At 45.8% G+C, this 19427-nt stretch overlaps 1 protein-coding gene across 1 annotated transcript in view; it reads left to right on the top strand.

The window, feature by feature from the left end:
* The window catches only part of FUT8 (fucosyltransferase 8), a 393784-nt gene that overhangs the window by 110639 nt on the left and 263718 nt on the right, over positions 1-19427 (top strand). Inside the window, exons 2-3 of the mRNA XM_073637234.1 lie at positions 7250-7340; positions 8361-8737. Of these exons, the coding sequence (XP_073493335.1) occupies positions 8466-8737 (272 nt within the window). The 5' untranslated portion in view covers positions 7250-7340; positions 8361-8465. The remainder of the gene's footprint in view (positions 1-7249; positions 7341-8360; positions 8738-19427) is intronic.

Below are 19427 nucleotides of genomic sequence, written 5' to 3'. Positions count from 1 at the left end.
GATCATGTGCGAGCACCACTGGTGATGAGGACTGTGTGCACAAGTGTCCCCTGTGTGAATGGATCAGTAGTGATCATGTGCGAGCCCCACTAGTGATGAGGACTGAGTGTCCAAGTGTCCCCTGTTTGAATGAAGCATTAGTGATCATGTGCGAGCCCCACTGGTGATGAGGACTGAGTGTCCAAGTGTCCTCTGTGTGAATGGATCAGTAGTGATCATGTGCGAGCACCACTGGTGATGAGGACTGAGTGCACAAGTGTCCCCTGTGTGAATGGATCAGTAGTAATCATGTGCGAGCCCCACTGGTGATGAGGACTGAGTGTCCAAGTGTCCCCTGTGTGAATGGATCAGTAGTGATCATGTGCGAGCCCCACTGGTGATGAGGACTGAGTGTCCAAGTGTCCCCTGTGTGAATGGATCAGTAGTGATCATGTGCGAGCCCCACTGGTGATGAGGACTGAGTGTCCAAGTGTCCCCTGTTTGAATGAAGCATTAGTGATCATGTGCGAGCCCCACTGGTGATGAGGACTGAGTGTCCAAGTGTCCTCATGTGAATGGAGCAGTAGTGATCATGTGCGAGCACCACTAGTGATGAGGATTGAGTGTCCAAGTGTCCCCTGTGTGAATGGAGCAGTAGTGATCATGTGCGAGCACCACTGGTGATGAGGACTGAGTGTCCAAGTGTCCTCATGTGAATGGAGCAGTAGTGATCATGTGCGAGCACCACTAGTGATGAGGATTGAGTGTCCAAGTGTCCCCTGTGTGAATGGAGCAGTAGTGATCATGTGCGAGCACCACTGGTGATGAGGACTGAGTGTCCAAGTGTTCTCACGTGAATGGAGCAGTAGTGATCATGTGCGAGCACCACTGGTGATGAGGACTGAGTGTCCAAGGGTCCTCATGTGAATGGAGCAGTAGTGATCATGTGCGAGCACCACTGGTGATGAGGACTGAGTGTCCAAGTGTCCTCATGTGAATGGAGCAGTAGTGATCATGTGCGAGCACCACTGGTGATGGGGACTGAGTGTCCAAGTGTCCCCTGTGTGAATGGATCAGTAGTGATCACGTGCGAGCACCACTGGTGATGAGGACTGAGTGTCCAAGTGTTCTCACGTGAATGGAGCAGTAGTGATCATGTGCGAGCACCACTGGTGATGAGGACTGAGTGTCCAAGGGTCCTCGTGTGAATGGAGCAGTAGTGATCATGTGCGAGCACCACTGGTGATGAGGACTGAGTGTCCAAGTGTCCTCATGTGAATGGAGCAGTAGTGATCATGTGCGAGCACCACTGGTGATGGGGACTGAGTGTCCAAGTGTCCCCTGTGTGAATGGATCAGTAGTGATCACGTGCGAGCACCACTGGTGATGGGGACTGAGTGTCCAAGTGTCCTCATGTGAATGGAGCAGTAGTGATCATGTGCGAGCACCACTGGTGATGAGGACTGAGTGTCCAAGTGTCCCCTGTGTGAATGGATCAGTAGTAATCATGTGCGAGCCCCACTGGTGATGAGGACTGAGTGTCCAAGTGTCCCCTGTGTGAATGGATCAGTAGTGATCATGTGCGAGCCTCACTGGTGATGAGGACTGAGTGTCCAAGTGTCCCCTGTGTGAATGGATCAGTAGTGATCATGTGCGAGCCCCACTGGTGATGAGGACTGAGTGTCCAAGTGTCCCCTGTGTGAATGGATCAGTAGTGATCATGTGCGAGCCCCACTGGTGATGAGGACTGAGTGTCCAAATGTCCCCTGTTTGAATGAAGCATTAGTGATCATGTGCGAGCCCCACTGGTGATGAGGACTGAGTGTCCAAGTGTCCCCTGTTTGAATGAAGCATTAGTGATCATGTGCGAGCCCCACTGGTGATGAGGACTGAGTGTCCAAGTGTCCCCTGTGTGAATGGATCAGTAGTGATCATGTGCGAGCACCACTGGTGATGAGGACTGGGTGCCCAAGTGTCCTCATGTGAATAGAGCAGTAGTGATCATGTGCGAGCACCACTAGTGATGAGGATTGAGTGTCCAAGTGTCCCCTGTGTGAATGGAGCAGTAGTGATCATGTGCGAGCACCACTGGTGATGAGGACTGAGTGTCCAAGTGTCCCCTGTGTGAATGGAGCAGTAGTGATCATGTGCGAGCACCACTGGTGATGAGGACTGAGTGCCCAAGTGTCCCCTGTGTGAATGGAGCAGTAGTGATCATGTGCGAGCCCCATTGGTGATGAGGACTGAGTGTCCAAGTGTCCCCTGTGTGAATGGAGCAGTAGTGATCATGTGCGAGCACCACTGGTGATGAGGACTGAGTGTCCAAGTGTTCTCACGTGAATGGAGCAGTAGTGATCATGTGCGAGCCCCACTGGTGATGAGGACTGAGTGTCCAAGTGTCCTCTGTGTGAATGGAGCAGTAGTGATCATGTGCGAGCACCACTGGTGATGGGGACTGAGTGTCCAAGTGTCCTCTGTGTGAATGGAGCAGTAGTGATCATGTGCGAGCACCACTGGTGATGGGGACTGAGTGTCCAAGTGTCCCCTGTGTGAATGGAGCAGTAGTGATCATGTGCGAGCACCACTGGTGATGAGGACTGAGTGTCCAAGTGTTCTCACGTGAATGGAGCAGTAGTGATCATGTGCGAGCCCCACTGGTGATGAGGACTGAGTGTCCAAGTGTCCTCTGTGTGAATGGAGCAGTAGTGATCATGTGCGAGCACCACTGGTGATGGGGACTGAGTGTCCAAGTGTCCCCTGTGTGAATGGAGCAGTAGTGATCATGTGCGAGCACCACTGGTGATGAGGACTGAGTGTCCAAGTGTTCTCACGTGAATGGAGCAGTAGTGATCATGTGCGAGCACCACTGGTGATGAGGACTGAGTGCCCAAGTGTCCCCTGTGTGAATGGAGCAGTAGTGATCATGTGCGAACCCCACTGGTGATGAGGACTGAGTGTCCAAGTGTCCCCTGTGTGAATGGAGCAGTAGTGATCACGTGCGAGCACCACTGGTGATGAGGACTGAGTGTCCAAGTGTCCTCGCGTGAATGGAGCAGTAGTGATCATGTTCGAGCACCACTGGTGATGAGGACTGAGTGTCCAAGTGTCTTCACGTGAATGGAGCAGTAGTGATCATGTGCGAGCCCCACTGGTGATGAGGACTGAGTGTCCAAGTGTTCTCACGTGAATGGAGCAGTAGTGATCATGTGCGAGCCCCACTGGTGATGAGGACTGAGTGTCCAAGTGTCCTCTGTGTGAATGGAGCAGTAGTTATCATGTGCGAGCACCACTGGTGATGGGGACTGAGTGTCCAAGTGTTCTCACGTGAATGGAGCAGTAGTGATCATGTGCGAGCACCACTGGTGATGAGGACTGAGTGTCCAAGTGTCCCCTGTGTGAATGGAGCAGTAGTGATCACGTGCGAGCACCACTGGTGATGAGGACTGAGTGTCCAAGTGTCCCCTGTGTGAATGGAGCAGTAGTGATCATGTTCGAGCACCACTGGTGATGAGGACTGAGTGTCCAAGTGTCCCCTGTGTGAATGGATCAGTAGTGATCATGTGCGATCACTGCTGCATTCGCCGTCTATATGGATAGTGATTGCACATGCTTACTACCACTTCATTCACACAGGGGACTTTGCGACCTTCATTTTCTAGATGAAGGAGGGGGTCTCGTCAGCCAGATCCCCAGTAGTCCTGTAGATAAATGTTGTTTATTGGACCACCCCCTTTAATTATTATAATGCTGTTTATGTGAACGTGGTGTTTTTTCCTCTAATATATCATTACATTTCTCAGGTCTTAGCGAGGTGGTTCCGTTTAATATCTCGTGACCTTATTCATTTCTTGTGGCTTTAGGGTGTTGAGCAACGGCCGGCTTTGTGGCGCGGAACAATCTGCCATCATGGGATGAGTTAGTAAAATAGGGTTCTCCATTAATTCTATGTAATGGTGTTATTTTTATTTTTTTTTCCTTCCCAGCTTGATGTATATTTTATAAGCTTACGTATTGTGTTCTATGAAGGTTTATGGCTTTCCAGTAATTAATCAGCCGGCTTTTGGCTTGCATTGCCGGCTCCCATGAGCACTTAGCCGCATTTATCTGCACGAGGCCTCTGCTTATTTCCATACGCCAGCTTTTACAATTGATATTTCTGCTTATTTTATTTTTTTTTTTAAGAGTAGGGTTTGCAAATAATGTGACTTTATCTTCATTACATAGCTGTAATTGATTAAAAACACAATAACAAGTGTTCAGTTATTCTGCAGCGCCCCCAAAGGGGAGAGGAAGCATTACACAAATCCCACTAAAATCAGTAAATTGTCCTCCAAAGTCAGCAAATTCACTTTAAAAAGTAAAAGCTGTGTGATTTCTGCTCAGATGATGGAGTGGCCTGTGCTGGATCCAAGTGGCCGCCTCCAGGGGAGCAGGACCCAAGTTACATATCACAACCCATGGGCTAAGTTTTATTTCCCCTGGACAACCCCTTCAAGCCTAAAGCCAGTAAATGGTGCAAATCCACCCTGGTTCACAAAAGGCGTAGACGTCATTCTCTGACATATAAACATCCAAAAATATAAAAAAAAGTATTCACCTCTTAATGACTTTGATAGAGTTTACCCCAACAGTGTGTGAGTGATATATTTTTTTCTTTAGACTGGTATAGGGTTATCTGTCCCGTTAGGGAAGAATATTTCTGTAGAGCAGTACACAATGGGGTCATTAAAAATTTAACCAAAAAAAGTAGTGAAAAAAACTCCCAAAACACAATATTAGTGGTACAGCCTCGGCCCATGGCCTTACAAATGACAGATCCATAGCTTACAGATAGGTAGGCATGGAAGCCTAAATAATAATAATAATCTTTATTTTTATATAGCGCCAACATATTCTGCAGCACTTTACAGACATTATCATCACTGTCCCCATTGGGGCTCACAATCTAATTTCCCTATCAGTATGTCTTTGGAGTGTGGGAGGAAACTGAGGAGAACATATAAACAACTTGCAGATGTCGTCCTTGATGGGATTGGACCCAGGACCCCAGCGCTGCAAAGCTACAGTGCTAACCACTGAGCCAATAAATAAACCTTAGATTTTTATTGTATTTTTGTTTCTTTTTTTGTAGTTTTTATGTTTAGGTTCTTGCACGCTGATATTTCTTACTGCTTGTTTCTGTCTTGCTTCTCCTTCCTCCTATAATCTGTTTACTTCATCTCCATACTCCCAAGTGAGCTCCACAAGGAGAAAAACAACCCAGCTCTCCTCCTGTACACCCCCAGGGGGAATAGCATTCATAGTAAGTAATTGTTTCTGCCTCCACAGCTGGGGAACAAAAATGTGCCCGTTCTCCAAACCCCGTGGTAAAGCCTGGGAGATGGAGATTAACTGCAAAGATGTGGAGAAAGTAAATTTTAACATAGTAACTTAATAAAGACCTCAGTCCATCTAGTTCAACCTTTCTTTCCTGATTGGTCTCCCTACACTCACACTACACTAACTTACTGCGACTCGGCCTCACAATGTATTATTACCATTATTGTTGCACTATTACAATTACAAATGAACTAGTTTATCATTTTTTAATTAGTTTTATATTTTGTATTACTCTTGTAGTTCTAATAATGGTATTACTAAAATCCCTCTGTCTAAATCTGTTGATCCAGAAGAAGGCAAAAACCCCAGGACACATTCAGACAATTTGCATCACGGGGAAAAAATTCCTTCTTGACCCCGAGAAAAGGCGATCAGTCCTAGAACCCTGGATCAGCCCTAATTATGTCACTAGTTATGTAATTACTATTACCTTATTACATGTACTGCTATAGGTGTAATATGTTGTCTAATTTAGCTGTAGCCCACAATGTTGTGTATCGGGGAAATCGTCCAGCCCTTGTATAAAGCTGTTATAGTGTCGGCCATCACTACCTCTTGTGGTCGACATTCCACAGTCTGACTGTAAAGAATCCTTTCCTGTTTAGGTGGCGGAATCGCCTTTCTTCAACCCGTAACGAGTGCCCCCTGGTCCTTAGTATGGACTTTGGAAGGAATAATTTGTGCTAGTCCTTTGTAATAAAGTGACAAAGTGTGTGTATAAACAACAAGTTAAATATTTCATAAGTTTCCACTTTGTATTATTTCTTACGGCTGTTCAAAGCTCAAGATTTATGTGTTTTTGTGAATATTTTTAGATTTATTTTTAAAGCTCTAGATGCTAATTTTTAGTGAATATTTTTGGACTTTTTTCGAAGTTCAAAATCCCAATTTTTAGTGAATATTTTTGGACTTTTTTCTAAGTTCAAGATCCCAATTTTTAGTGAATATTTTTGGACTTTTTTCTAAATTCAAGATCCCAATTTTTAGTGAATATTTTTGGACTTTTTTCTAAGTTCAAGATCCCAATTTTTAGTGAATATTTTTGGACTTTTTTCTAAATTCAAGATCCCAATTTTTAGTGAATATTTTTGGACTTTTTTCTAAGTTCAAGATCCCAATTTTTAGTGAATATTTTTGGACTTTTTTTAAAACTGAAAATTTATATTTTTAGTAAATATTTTAATTGTTTTTTTTTTTATGCTTAAGATTTACAATTTTTTAGCCCTGATTAATGATTTGCATTTTTAAGCCACTTTCCATTTTTGTCGTGTTATTAGTTGCTGTTTTGGGGTCCAAATTCATCAACATGACGTACGCGATTCAGGAATCTGTCTCCGAGTCAAAAAGAGGCTTTCTTCCTTTTTTAAACTGTGTTGGTGTCAAAAGTCACAAAAATTGCACCAAAATTTTGGCATATTTGAAGTGAGTGGATTGAAGTTGTGCTCCAAATTTTGCAACTTTTTAAAAAGTCGCAAATAATCAGGCAAAACATTTGGAATTGCTAGATCTGGTCACAAAGATGAAAAAAAAAAGCAAAAAACAGGTGAGCAGAAAAGGCGCAAATAGAATAATGAATTGGGGCCAAACAAGAGACCCAAAACTTGACTAAGCGGTACAAAGGCAATGATCAATCGAGGCCTTTGTGAATATTATTTTTTTTCACAGCTCAAGATTTAGATTTTTAGTGAATATTTTAGACTCTTTTTTAGCTCAAGGTTTTAGTGAATATTAGATTTATTTTCTTGGGGGGGATGTGGGGGGGTGAGCAAAGTGTAGTCGACCTGGAATAGATTTACTTGTGCTGTAAATCCAAGAAGTTAATGTTCAGTGGCCGCACTGGGACCGGATACTTGATCATATAATTAAGTCCTCTATTTTCCTTCTGTTACAGACGCGAGACTGAAGAACACAGCAGCCAGACATTACATGATCTCCTGATCTCTTTCTGTGCCGGTGGAGATATTGGACTATGCGCTGAACAAGTAGGTAATAAGTCCGCCTTAGGGTTATTGAGTCTGCTCCGGGGTATGGATGTGCCAGGATTTTCATTTGCATGAAAAAAAAATGCTGCTTAAAGGGATTTTCTATTTTTTGTAAACTATGGCAACCCTGGGGCTCACCTTGTCGGCAGCAAAAATACATTTTCTTACTATTTTTTGTTGTCCGGGCACGCAGATCGCCTCATTTAATAGACGTTTCTTGTATAGCTCCAACATATTCTGCAGAGATTGTCACCCCTGGCACCAGTCCCTGTCCCCATTGAGGCTCGCAATCTACTTTTCTTTATTTTAGACACTCGCACACATACTCTTAGTATATTTTTGGAGTATCTGGAGACACCAGAGATATTCCTTTTATTATATTGTGGTCATTCTATAGGACCCCCAATGTGTCGTTATTCAATGGGCTAAGTCATTTTTTTGTGTATCTGTTGTGGGCATTGATGAATTGCAACTTTTTAAGAAGTTGCATTTTTTTTGCCCAAATGTACTCTCTTCTTCCATTGGAGAGATTTTATGTATGTTTGAAATTCTTACAATATTTTAGCGGAACATGAGGTTCAAAAACAAAAAATAACGAGCAGATTTCTTTTTTATGCAAAAGCCATGAACCACTTTTCCAAATTGAAAAATTTGGTGGAAAAATTGTAAAAAAAAAAAAAAGGAATCTAAAAACCCCTAAAAAATAAGCCGCAGTCTCTACTCTGAAAATTGCAAGGTTTTGGTGCTTGCTGCTAATGTTCATAGGAATTTTCTTTTGTTTTTTGTAATACAGATTGGGATATGGGAAAAAAAAATTACATTGGTTGAAATGTAATAAAAAAAAAATGAACGCTAAAACTGGACAAGTTGAAAGTAAAAATAATGTTTTATATGAGATGCATAGAGAGCGACAAGGAAAAGAAATGTGCAGTAAGAAAGAAAAGAAAAACTAAAGTAGTAAAAAAAACAACCCAAACACCTAGTATTTTTTTCAATCTGTTTCTTAATGATTATCCACAGGATTCCCAGTTGTCGTTGTAGCCGTGCTGTGATCTATGCTTGTCGATTATCTGGAGGCGAGGACGAGGACCATGGCTGACTTGTTAGGTGACTGGTGAATTTCGGATGACGAGAAAGACTTTGGGAGTACAATGTTTCTTTCATGAAACGGCACACTGCGGGCAGAAGCTGAAGATGCGGCCATGGACGGGATCCTGGCGGTGGATAATGCTCATACTCTTTGCCTGGGGGACATTACTCTTTTACATTGGTGGACATCTAGTGAGAGATAATGAGAATCCCGACCACTCCAGTAGAGAACTGTCTAAGATCTTGGCAAAACTTGAACGATTAAAGCAGCAGAATGAAGACTTGAGGAGAATGGCGGAATCCCTCCGGTAAGAGATTCTTGGCTCCGACTTCATTGTCTTAAATGGTCTGAATTCCGGAATGATTTTCTGGTCTCTGAAGCCCACACTCCTTGCCCAGGATTGGTATTATGCTGAGAATGTCTACATCAGTATGGACCTGTGACCGGGTCAATTCTCCAGTTTTTGCTCTTATTTCATTCCCATTGGTCCCTTGAGGATTTTGCTTTTTTTAACCCCTTTACCCCCGAGGGTGGTTTGCACGTTAACCACTTCACGCCAGAGCCTGTTTTCGCCTTCGTGACCAGGCCAATTTTTACAATTCTGACCACTGTCACTTTATGAGGTAATTACTCTGGAACGCTTCAACGGATCCCCCTGATTCTGAGACTGTTTTTTTGTAACCTACTGTACTTCATGATTGTGGTAAAATTTCTTCACTATCACTTGCGTTTATTTGTGAAAAAATCGTAAATTTGACAAAACTTTAAAAATTTTTGCAATTTTCAAAATTTTAATTTTTATGCCCTTAAATCAGAGAGATATGTCACACAAAAGAGTTAATAAATAACATTTCCCACAGGTCTACTTTACATCAGCACAATTTTGGAACCAACATTTTTTTTTTTGATTAGGGGGTTTTAAGGGTTAAAAGTTTCTCATTTTCCGACAAAATTTATAAAACCATTTTTTTAGGGACCACATCACATTTGAAGTCACTTTGTGGGGCCTTTATGACAGAAAATACCCAAAAGTGACACCATTCTAACAACTGCCCCCCCCAAGGTACTCAAAAAGCAGTTTATTAACCCTTCAGGTGCTTCACAGGAATTTTTGTAATGAGGAACAAAAAAATGAACATTTAAATTTTTTCACAAAAAATGTTACTTTAGATCCAAATTTTTTCATTTTCCCAACTATAACAGGAAAATATGGACCCCAAAATTTGTTGTGCAATTTCCCCTGGGCACGCAGATACCCCATATGTCGGGGAATACCACTGTTTGGGCGCATGGCAGGGTTCAGAAGGGAAGGAGCGCCATTTGACTTTTTGAATGTAAAATTTGCTTGAATAATTAGCGGACACCATGTTGCGTTTGGGGAGCCCCTGATGCGCCTAAACAGTGGAAACCCCCCACAAGTGACACCATTTTGGAAACTAGACCCCACAGGGAACTTATCTAGATATGTGGTGAGCACCTTGAACCCCCAGGTGCTTCACAGAAGTCTAACATTCAGCCGTAAAATTAAAATTTTCACATTTTTCCCACAAAAATGTTTTTCAGCCCCCAATTTTGCATTTTCATAAGGGTAATAGGAGAAATTGCACGATAAAATTTGTAGTGCAATTTCTCCTGAGTAGGCCGATACCCCATATGTAGGGAAAATACACTGTTTGGGCATACGGCAGAGTTCAGAAGGGAAGGAGCACTGGGACTTTTTGAACGCAAAATTGGCTGGAATTGAGAGCGGACGCCATGTCACGTTTGGAGACCCCCTGATGTGCCTAAATAGCGGAAACCCCTCACAAGTGACACCATTTTGGAAACTACACCCCTCAAGGATTTTATCAAGGGGTATAGTGAACATTTTGAACCCAGGGGTACGACACAGAATTTGATAACATTAGGTCATCATATTGAATAAGTTGTGATTAGTCTTGAGCGCAAGTTCTCGCTACTTGAGTTTGCATCGGGTACTCGGGTATGCACCATGTATCGCGGGTGATCGAGTGACATGCTCGAGTCCCCGCCCGCATGTTTCACGGTTATTAGACACCCAAAAAAAAATGCTGGGATTGCTCGTGCATGGCAGGCAATCCCCGCGTGTTTTTTTTGGCTGTATAACAGCCGCGAAACATGCTGGGCGGAGACTCGAGCTTGTCACTCAAGCACCCGCTATACTCGGTGCGCACCCGATGCAAACTCAAGTAGCGAATACTTGCGCTCAAGACTAGTTTCCATATTGTCATCATTTTTTTTTCTTTACTTTTTGAAAAATCCCAACCCTAACACAACCCTAACCGTAACCCTAGCGAATCCCTAACCCTAGCACAAACCTAACCGTAACCCTAACCCTAACACAACCCTAACCGTAACCTTAGCGAATCCCTAACCCTAGCACAAACCTAACCGTAACCCTAACCCTAGCACAACCCTAACCGTAACCCTAGCACAACTCTAACCCTAGCGTTTATTTCTTACGCCGTTCCTCGTGCGGTATAAATGATTAGACGACTTTATTCTTTGGGTCGGTGTGATTACAGCAATACCAGATTTATATCGAGTTTTTATGATTGACAGCTGTCACACACTAAAAGACCCTTTTTTTTGCGAAGACTAGTTTTTGCATCTCCATATTTTGAGAGCTATAATTCGGTCAACAGAGTCATGTAAAGGTTTATTTGTGGGACAAGTTGACGTTGTTATTGGTGCCATTTTCAGGCACGTGACATTTTTTGATCGCTTTCTATTCCCATTTTTGGGAGGCAGAATAAACAAAAACCAACAATTCAGGAATTTTTTTTTTTCTTCATGCCGTTCCGTGTGTGGTAAAATTGATAAGGCAGCTTTATTCTTCGGATCAGTATGTTTACAACGGTACCTCATTGATGTCGTTTTTTTATGTTTTGGCGGTTTTACACAATAAAAACTTTTATAGAAAAATTATTTTTTTTTGCATCGCTTTATTCTGAGAGCTATAACTTTTTTATTTTTGGGCTGTTGGAGCTGTATGGCAGCTTGTTTTTTGCGGGACACGATGATGTTTTCAGCGGTACGATTTTTATTTACATTCGTCTTTTTAATCGCGTTTTATTCCATTATTTGTTCAGCGGTATGATGATAAAGCATAGCTTTTTGCTGTGTTTTGTATTTATTTTTTATACTGTGTTCAATAAAGGGGTTAACTACTGGGACAGTTTTATACTTCAGGTCATTACGGACGCGACGATACCAAATATGTGTACTTTTATTGTTTTTTATTTTCCATAATAATTATTTATGGCTACAGTATATATTTTTATTTTTTTGGATTATTTTTTCATTTTTTTAAAAATAATTTTACTATTTTTTTTTCTGCTTTCTTACACTTTTTTTAAACTTTTACACTTTGTCTCACTGTGGGACTTTCATTTTTTGTAGGCTGATCGCTTGCACAGCATAGGGATGCAGCATCATCCCCTATGCTGTGCAGGCTGTCAGCCGTGCGGCACTGCTCCTGGCACATTGTCACAGCTGACACTTGGTACTATCAGCTGACACCCGGCGGCGATCACCCCGCACAACGACGGTGCGGGCGTGATCGCCAGGGCGTAATAATCCGTACCTGGTCATTAAGGCCCAGGGTGCAGGTACGTATTATTACGCCCGTCAGAAAGGGGTTAAATCCACCATCCCGTTCCATCAGTGATATGGGCCTTTTCATTCAATGCTTATTTTTATGTTCTTTACAAGGGGGCGTGGCTCAAAAGGTAATGCAAAGCAGTCTTAAGTTACGCCCCATAGGATCTTGTGAGCTACACCTCCTTGTAAAGACTATATAAAGTAGAACTAAAATAAAACATGGAGCAGCGGAAATAAAATAAGAGCAAAAGCTGGAGACTTGTGACCTACCGACAGGTCCTATTTATCTGGTGGTTTTAGGAATAGCTAGCAGTGGGCTTGGTAATAGCAGGGATGTAACAGGTTAGTGCTTTCCTGGTGATAGCAGGGATGTAACAGGTTAGCGCTTTCATGGTAATGGCAGGGATGTAACAGGTTAGTGCTTTCATGTTAATAACAGGGATGTAACAGGTTAGAGCTTTCATGTTAATAACAGGGATGTAACAGGTTAGAGCTTTTCTGGTAATAGCAGGGATGTAACAGGTTAGTGCTTTCATGGTAATAGCGGCGATGTAACAGGTTAGTGCTTTCCTGGTAATAGCAGGGATGTAACAGGTTAGTGCTTTCATGGTAATAGCAGGGATGTAACAGGTTAGTGCTTTCATGGTAATAGCAGGGATGTAACAGGTTAGTGCTTTCATGGTAATAGCAGGGATGTAACAGGTTAGTGCTTTCCTGGTGATAGCAGGGATGTAACAGGTTAGCGCTTTCATGGTAATGGCAGGGATGTAACAGGTTAGTGCTTTCATGTTAATAACAGGGATGTAACAGGTTAGAGCTTTCATGTTAATAACAGGGATGTAACAGGTTAGAGCTTTTCTGGTAATAGCAGGGATGTAACAGGTTAGTGCTTTCATGGTAATAGCGGCGATGTAACAGGTTAGTGCTTTCCTGGTAATAGCAGGGATGTAACAGGTTAGTGCTTTCCTTGTAATAGCAGGGATGTAACCGGTTAGTGCTTTCATGGTAATAGCAGGGATGTAACAGGTTAATGCTTTCATGGTAATAGCAGGGATGTAACAGGTTAGTGCTTTCATGGTAATGGCAGGGATGTAACAGGTTAGTGCTTTCCTGGTGATAGCAGGGATGTAACAGGTTAGTGCTTTCATGGTAATGGCAGGGATGTAACAGGTTAGTGCTTTCATGTTAATAACAGGGATGTAACAGGTTAGAGCTTTCATGTTAATAACAGGGATGTAACAGGTTAGAGCTTTTCTGGTAATAGCAGGGATGTAACAGGTTAGTGCTTTCATGGTAATAGCGGCGATGTAACAGGTTAGTGCTTTCCTGGTAAAAGCAGGGATGTAACAGGTTAGTGCTTTCCTTGTAATAGCAGGGATGTAACCGGTTAGTGCTTTCATGGTAATAGCGGGGATGTAACAGGTTAGTGCTTTCATGTTAATAGCGGGGATGTAACAGGTTAGTGCTTTCCTGGTAATAGCAGGGATGTAACAGGTTAGTGCTTTCCTGGTAATAGCAGGGATGTAACAGGTTAGTGCTTTCCTGGTAATAGCAGGGATGTAACAGGTTAGTGCTTTCCTGGTAATAGCAGGGATGTAACAGGTTAGAGCTTTCATGGTAATAGCGGGGATGTAACAGGTTAGTGCTTTCATGGTAATAGCAGGGATGTAACAGGTTAGTGCTTTCATGGTAATAGCAGGGATGTAACAGGTTAGTGCTTTCATGGTAATAGCAGGGATGTAACAGGTTAGTGCTTTCCTGGTAATAGCAGGGATGTAACAGGTTAGTGCTTTCATGGTAATAGCAGGGATGTAACAGGTTAGTGCTTTCATGGTAATAGCGGGGATGTAACAGGTTAGTGCTTTCATGGTAATAGCGGGGATGTAACAGGTTAGTGCTTTCCTGGTAATAGCAGGGATGTAACCGGTTAGTGCTTTCATGGTAATAGCAGGGATGTAACAGGTTAGTGCTTTCATGGTAATGGCAGGGATGTAACAGGTTAGTGCTTTCCTGGTGATAGCAGGGATGTAACAGGTTAGTGCTTTCATGGTAATGGCAGGGATGTAACAGGTTAGTGCTTTCATGTTAATAACAGGGATGTAACAGGTTAGAGCTTTCATGTTAATAACAGGGATGTAACAGGTTAGAGCTTTTCTGGTAATAGCAGGGATGTAACAGGTTAGTGCTTTCATGGTAATAGCGGCGATGTAACAGGTTAGTGCTTTCCTGGTAATAGCAGGGATGTAACAGGTTAGTTATTTCATGGTAATAGCGGGAATGTAACAGGTTAGTGCTTTCATGGTAATAGCAGGGATGTAACAGGTTAGTGCTTTCATGGTAATAGCGGGGATGTAACAGGTTAGTGCTTTCCTGGTAATAGCGGGGATGTAACAGGTTAGTGCTTTCATGGTAATAGCGGGGATGTAACAGGTTAGTGCTTTCATGGTAATAGCAGGGATGTAACAGGTTAGTGCTTTCATGGTAATAGCAGGGATGTAACAGGTTAGTGCTTTCATGGTAATAGCAGGGATGTAACAGGTTAGTGCTTTCATGGTAATAGCAGGGATGTAACAGGTTAGTGCTTTCATGGTAATAGCAGGGATGTAACAGGTTAGTGCTTTCATGGTAATAGCAGGGATGTAACAGGTTAGTGCTTTCATGGTAATAGCGGGGATGTAACAGGTTAGTGCTTTCATGGTAATAGCGGGGATGTAACAGGTTAGTGCTTTCCTGGTAATAGCAGGGATGTAACAGGTTAGTTATTTCATGGTAATAGCGGGAATGTAACAGGTTAGTGCTTTCATGGTAATAGCGGGGATGTAACAGGTTAGTGCTTTCCTGGTAATAGCGGGGATGTAACAGGTTAGTGCTTTCATGGTAATAGCGGGGATGTAACAGGTTAGTGCTTTCATGGTAATAGCGGGGATGTAACAGGTTAGTGCTTTCATGGTAATAGCAGGGATGTAACAGGTTAGTGCTTTCATGGTAATAGGGATGTAACAGGTTAGTGCTTTCCTGGTAATAGCAGGGATGTAACAGGTTAGTGCTTTCATGGTAATAGCAGGGATGTAACAGGTTAGTGCTTTCATGGTAATAGCGGGGATGTAACAGGTTAGTGCTTTCATGGTAATAGCGGGGATGTAACAGGTTAGTGCTTTCCTGGTAATAGCAGGGATGTAACAGGTTAGTTATTTCATGGTAATAGCGGGAATGTAACAGGTTAGTGCTTTCCTGGTAATAGTAACCAAAAGGTTTGTGCACATTGTGGTTGATGGTTTCCAAAAGCAAGCGGCAGATCTGAGAATGCAGCTCTGGGTCAGTACATGACTACTACCATCATTGTATTATATAGGGTTATTATCAGCTTCTTCCCCTTCAGTCAGACGTTTCCCGCATGAAATAAAGTAGCGAATTTGTACAGATTCCACGCCATCGATTTTTACATGTGTAGACGCCCAAAGCAAAAATTCAGTGTTGTGCAATATGTCCACTGGAATAAATGGGTCATTGCTTGGATACGGCGCTGCTTGTGGTCTAGAGATAACAGGCGCTGTGTTTAGTCATCTGTACATCGGGGCTCTTCATTTTACCTTCTTCCTGAGGTTGGTACTTTGCTGCCTTTTAAATGTCACTGCATAGTGCAAAGTGCAGGGATGTATGTTCATTGCATAGTCCTATATATCTGTTTACCTGTGTGTATATAATGTTATAATATGGCATCACTCAGATTGGTGGGGGTCTATCAGCTCAAATTCTCATTGATATTAAGGCTATGTTCACACTATGCGTTTTTTTCAGCGTTTTTTTTATGTGAATTTTCTGCTGCGTTTTAGAGTACCAGCAAAGTCTATGAGATTTCAGAAATCTCATGCACACACATTGGTTTTTGTGTCATCAGTATTTTGTGCTTTTCATGTTTTTTTTTTCTATTTCAAGTGTTTATTTCTGTTAATGTTGATGATTATGGATTACAGCCAATGAAAACACAAAAGTCATTATCTCAGGAAATTAGAATACTTTATAACAACACTCTGTACTCTGTCGCTTGGCTCTGCACGCGGGCTGCCTCTGTACTCTGTCGCTCGGCTCTGCACGCGGGCTGCCTCTGTACTCTGTCGCTCGGCTCTGCATGCGGGCTGCCTCTGTACTCTGTCGCTCGGCTCTGCTCTCGGGCTGCCTCTGTACTCTGTCGCTCGGCTCTGCACGCGGGCTGACTCTGTACTCTGTCGCTCGGCTCTGCACGCGGGCTGCCTCTGTACTCTGTCGCTCAGCTCTGCATGCGGGCTGCCTCTGTACTCTGTCGCTCGGCTCTGCTCTCGGGCTGCCGCTGTACTCTGTCGCTCGACTCTGCACTCGGGCTGCCTCTGTACTCTGTCGCTCGGCTCTGCTCTCGGGCTGCCTCTGTTGCTCGGCTCTGTTCTCGGGCTGCCTCTGTACTCTGTCTCTCGGCTCTGCACTCGGGCTGCCTCTGTACTCTGTCGCTCGGCTCTGCTCTCGGGCTGCCTCTGTACTCTGTCGCTCGGCTCTGCTCTCGGGCTGCCTCTGTACTCTGTCGCTCGGCTCTGCACTCGGGCTGCCTCTGTCGCTCAGCTCTGCTCTCGGGCTGCCACTGTACTCTGTCGCTCGACTCTGCACTCGGGCTGCCACTGTACTCTGTCGCTCGGCTCTGCACTCAGGCTGCCACTGTACTCTGTCGCTCGGCTCTGCTCTCGAGCTGCCTCTGTAGTCTGTCGCTCGGCTCTGCACTCGGGCTGCCTCTGTACTCTGTCGCTCGGCTCTGCACTCAGGCTGCCACTGTACTCTGTCGCTCGGCTCTGCTCTCGGGCTGCCTCTGTACTCTGTCTCTCGGCTCTGCACTCAGGCTGCCTCTGTACTCTGTCGCTCGGCTCTGCACTCAGGCTGCCACTGTACTCTGTCGCTCGGCTCTGCACTCAGGCTGCCACTGTACTCTGTCGCTCGGCTCTGCTCTCGGGCTGCCTCTGTAGTCTGTCGCTCGGCTCTACACTCGGGCTGCCTCTGTACTCTGTCGCTCGGCTCTGCTCTCGGGCTGCCTCTGTAGTCTGTCGCTCGGCTCTACACTCGGGCTGTCACTGTACTCTGTCTCTCGACTCTGCTCTCGGGCTGCCTCTGTAGTCTGTCGCTCGGCTCTGCTCTTGGGCTGCCTCTGTACTCTGTCGCTCGGCTCTGCTCTCGGGCTGCCTCTGTACTCTGTCGCTCGGCTCTGCTCTCGGGCTGCCTCTGTACTCTGTCGCTCGGCTCTGCTCTCGGGCTGCCTCTGTACTCTGTCGCTCGGCTCTGCACTCGGGCTGCCTCTGTACTCTGTCGCTCGGCTCTGCACTCGGGCTGCCTCTGTCGCTCAGCTCTGCTCTCGGGCTGCCACTGTACTCTGTCGCTCGACTCTGCACTCGGGCTGCCTCTGTACTCTGTCGCTCGGCTCTGCTCTCGGGCTGCCTCTGTTGCTCGGCTCTGCTCTCGGGCTGCCTCTGTACTCTGTCTCTCGGCTCTGCACTCGGGCTGCCTCTGTACTCTGTCTCTCGGCTCTGCTCTCGGGCTGCCTCTGTTGCTCGGCTCTGCTCTCGGGCTGCCTCTGTACTCTGTCACTCGGCTCTACACTCGGGCTGCCTCTGTACTCTGTCGCTCGGCTCTGCACGCTTGCTGTCTCTATACTCTGTCGCTCGGCTCTGCACTCGGGCTGCCTCTGTCGCTCGGCTCTGCTCTCGGGCTGTCTCTGTACTCTGTCGCTCGGCTCTGCTCTCGGGCTGTCTCTGTACTCTGTCGCTCGGCTCTGCACGCTTGCTGTCTCTGTACTCTGTCGCTCGGCTCTGCACGCTTGCTGTCTCTGTACTCTGTCGCTCGGCTCTGCTCTCGGGCTGTCTCTGTACTCTGTCGCTCGGCTCTGCACGCTTGCTGTCTCTGTACTCTAGCTCGGCTCTGCATGCTTGCTGTCTCTATACTCTGTCGCTCGGCTCTGCACTCGGGCTGCCTCTGTCGCTCGGCTCTGCACTCGGGCTGCCTCTGTCGCTCGGCTCTGCTCTCGGGCTGTCTCTGTACTCTGTCGCTTGGCTCTGCTCTCGGGCTGTCTCTGTACTCTGTCGCTCGGCTCTGCACGCTTGCTGTCTCTGTACTCTGTCGCTCGGCTCTGCACGCTTGCTGTCTCTGTACTCTGTCGCTCGGCTCTGCTCTCGGGCTGTCTCTGTACTCTGTCGCTCGGCTCTGCACGCTTGCTGTCTCTGTACTCTGTCGCTCGGCTCTGCATGCGGGCTGTCTCTGTACTCTGTCGCTCTTCTCTGCACGCTTGCTGTCTCTGTACTCTGTTGCTCGGCTCTACACTCGGGCTGCCTCTGTACTTTGTCGCTCGGCTCTGCACTCGGGCTGCCTCTGTACTCTGTCGCTCGGATCTGCACTCGGGCTGCCTCTGTACTCTGTTGCTCGGCTCTACACTCGGGCTGTCTCTGTACTCTGTTGCTCGGCTCTACACTCGGGCTGCATCTGTACTCTGTCGCTCGGCTCTGCACGCTTGCTGTCTCTGTACTCTGTCGCTCGGCTCTGCTCTCGGGCTGTCTCTGTACTCTGTCGCTCGGCTCTGCTCTCAGGCTGTCTCTGTACTCTGTCGCTCGGCTCTGCTCTCGGGCTGTCTCTTTACTCTGTCGCTTGGCTCTGCACTCGGGCTGCCTCTGTACTTTGTCGCTCGGCTCTGCTCTCAGGCTGTCTCTGTACTCTGTCGCTCGGCTCTGCACTCGGGCTGCCTCTGTACTCTGTCGCTCGGCTCTGCACTCGGGCTGCCTCTGTACTCTGTCGCTCGGCTCTGCACTCGGGCTGCCTCTGTACTCTGTCGCTCGGCTCTGCACTCGGGCTGCCTCTGTACTCTGTCGCTCGGCTCTGCACTCGGGCTGCCTCTGTACTCTGTCGCTCGGCTCTGCACTCGGGCTGTCTCTGTATTCTGTCGCTCGGCTCTGCACTCGGGCTGCCTCTGTACTCTGTCGCTCGGCTCTGCACTCGGGCTGCCTCTGTACTCTGTCGCTCGGCTCTGCTCTCGGGCTGTCTCTGTACTCTGTCGCTCGGCTCTGCACGCTTGCTGTCTCTGTACTCTGTCGCTCGGCAGACTCTCCTAGCTAATCCCTTCAGAGAGAGATCCTGGGATGTCAGGTTTTCTGATCGATACTCCTGCCAGGCTTCAGACCTGATCGATACTCCTGCCAGGCTTCAGACCTGATCGATACTCCTGCCAGGCTTCAGACCTGATCGATACTCCTGCCAGGCTTCAGACCTGATCGATACTCCTGCCAGGCTTCAGACCTGATCGATACTCCTGCCAGGCTTCAGACCTGATCGATACTCCTGCCAGGCTTCAGACCTGATCGATACTCCTGCCAGGC

This window comes from Phyllobates terribilis, unplaced genomic scaffold, assembly GCF_046119375.1.
Source record: "Phyllobates terribilis strain yellow unplaced genomic scaffold, ASM4611937v1 Scaffold_6__1_contigs__length_29720123, whole genome shotgun sequence".
NCBI classification, from domain to species: domain Eukaryota; kingdom Metazoa; phylum Chordata; class Amphibia; order Anura; family Dendrobatidae; genus Phyllobates; species Phyllobates terribilis.
The sequence above is the reverse complement of the archived record's forward strand: the minus strand, read 5'-3'. Positions and strand labels throughout refer to the sequence as shown.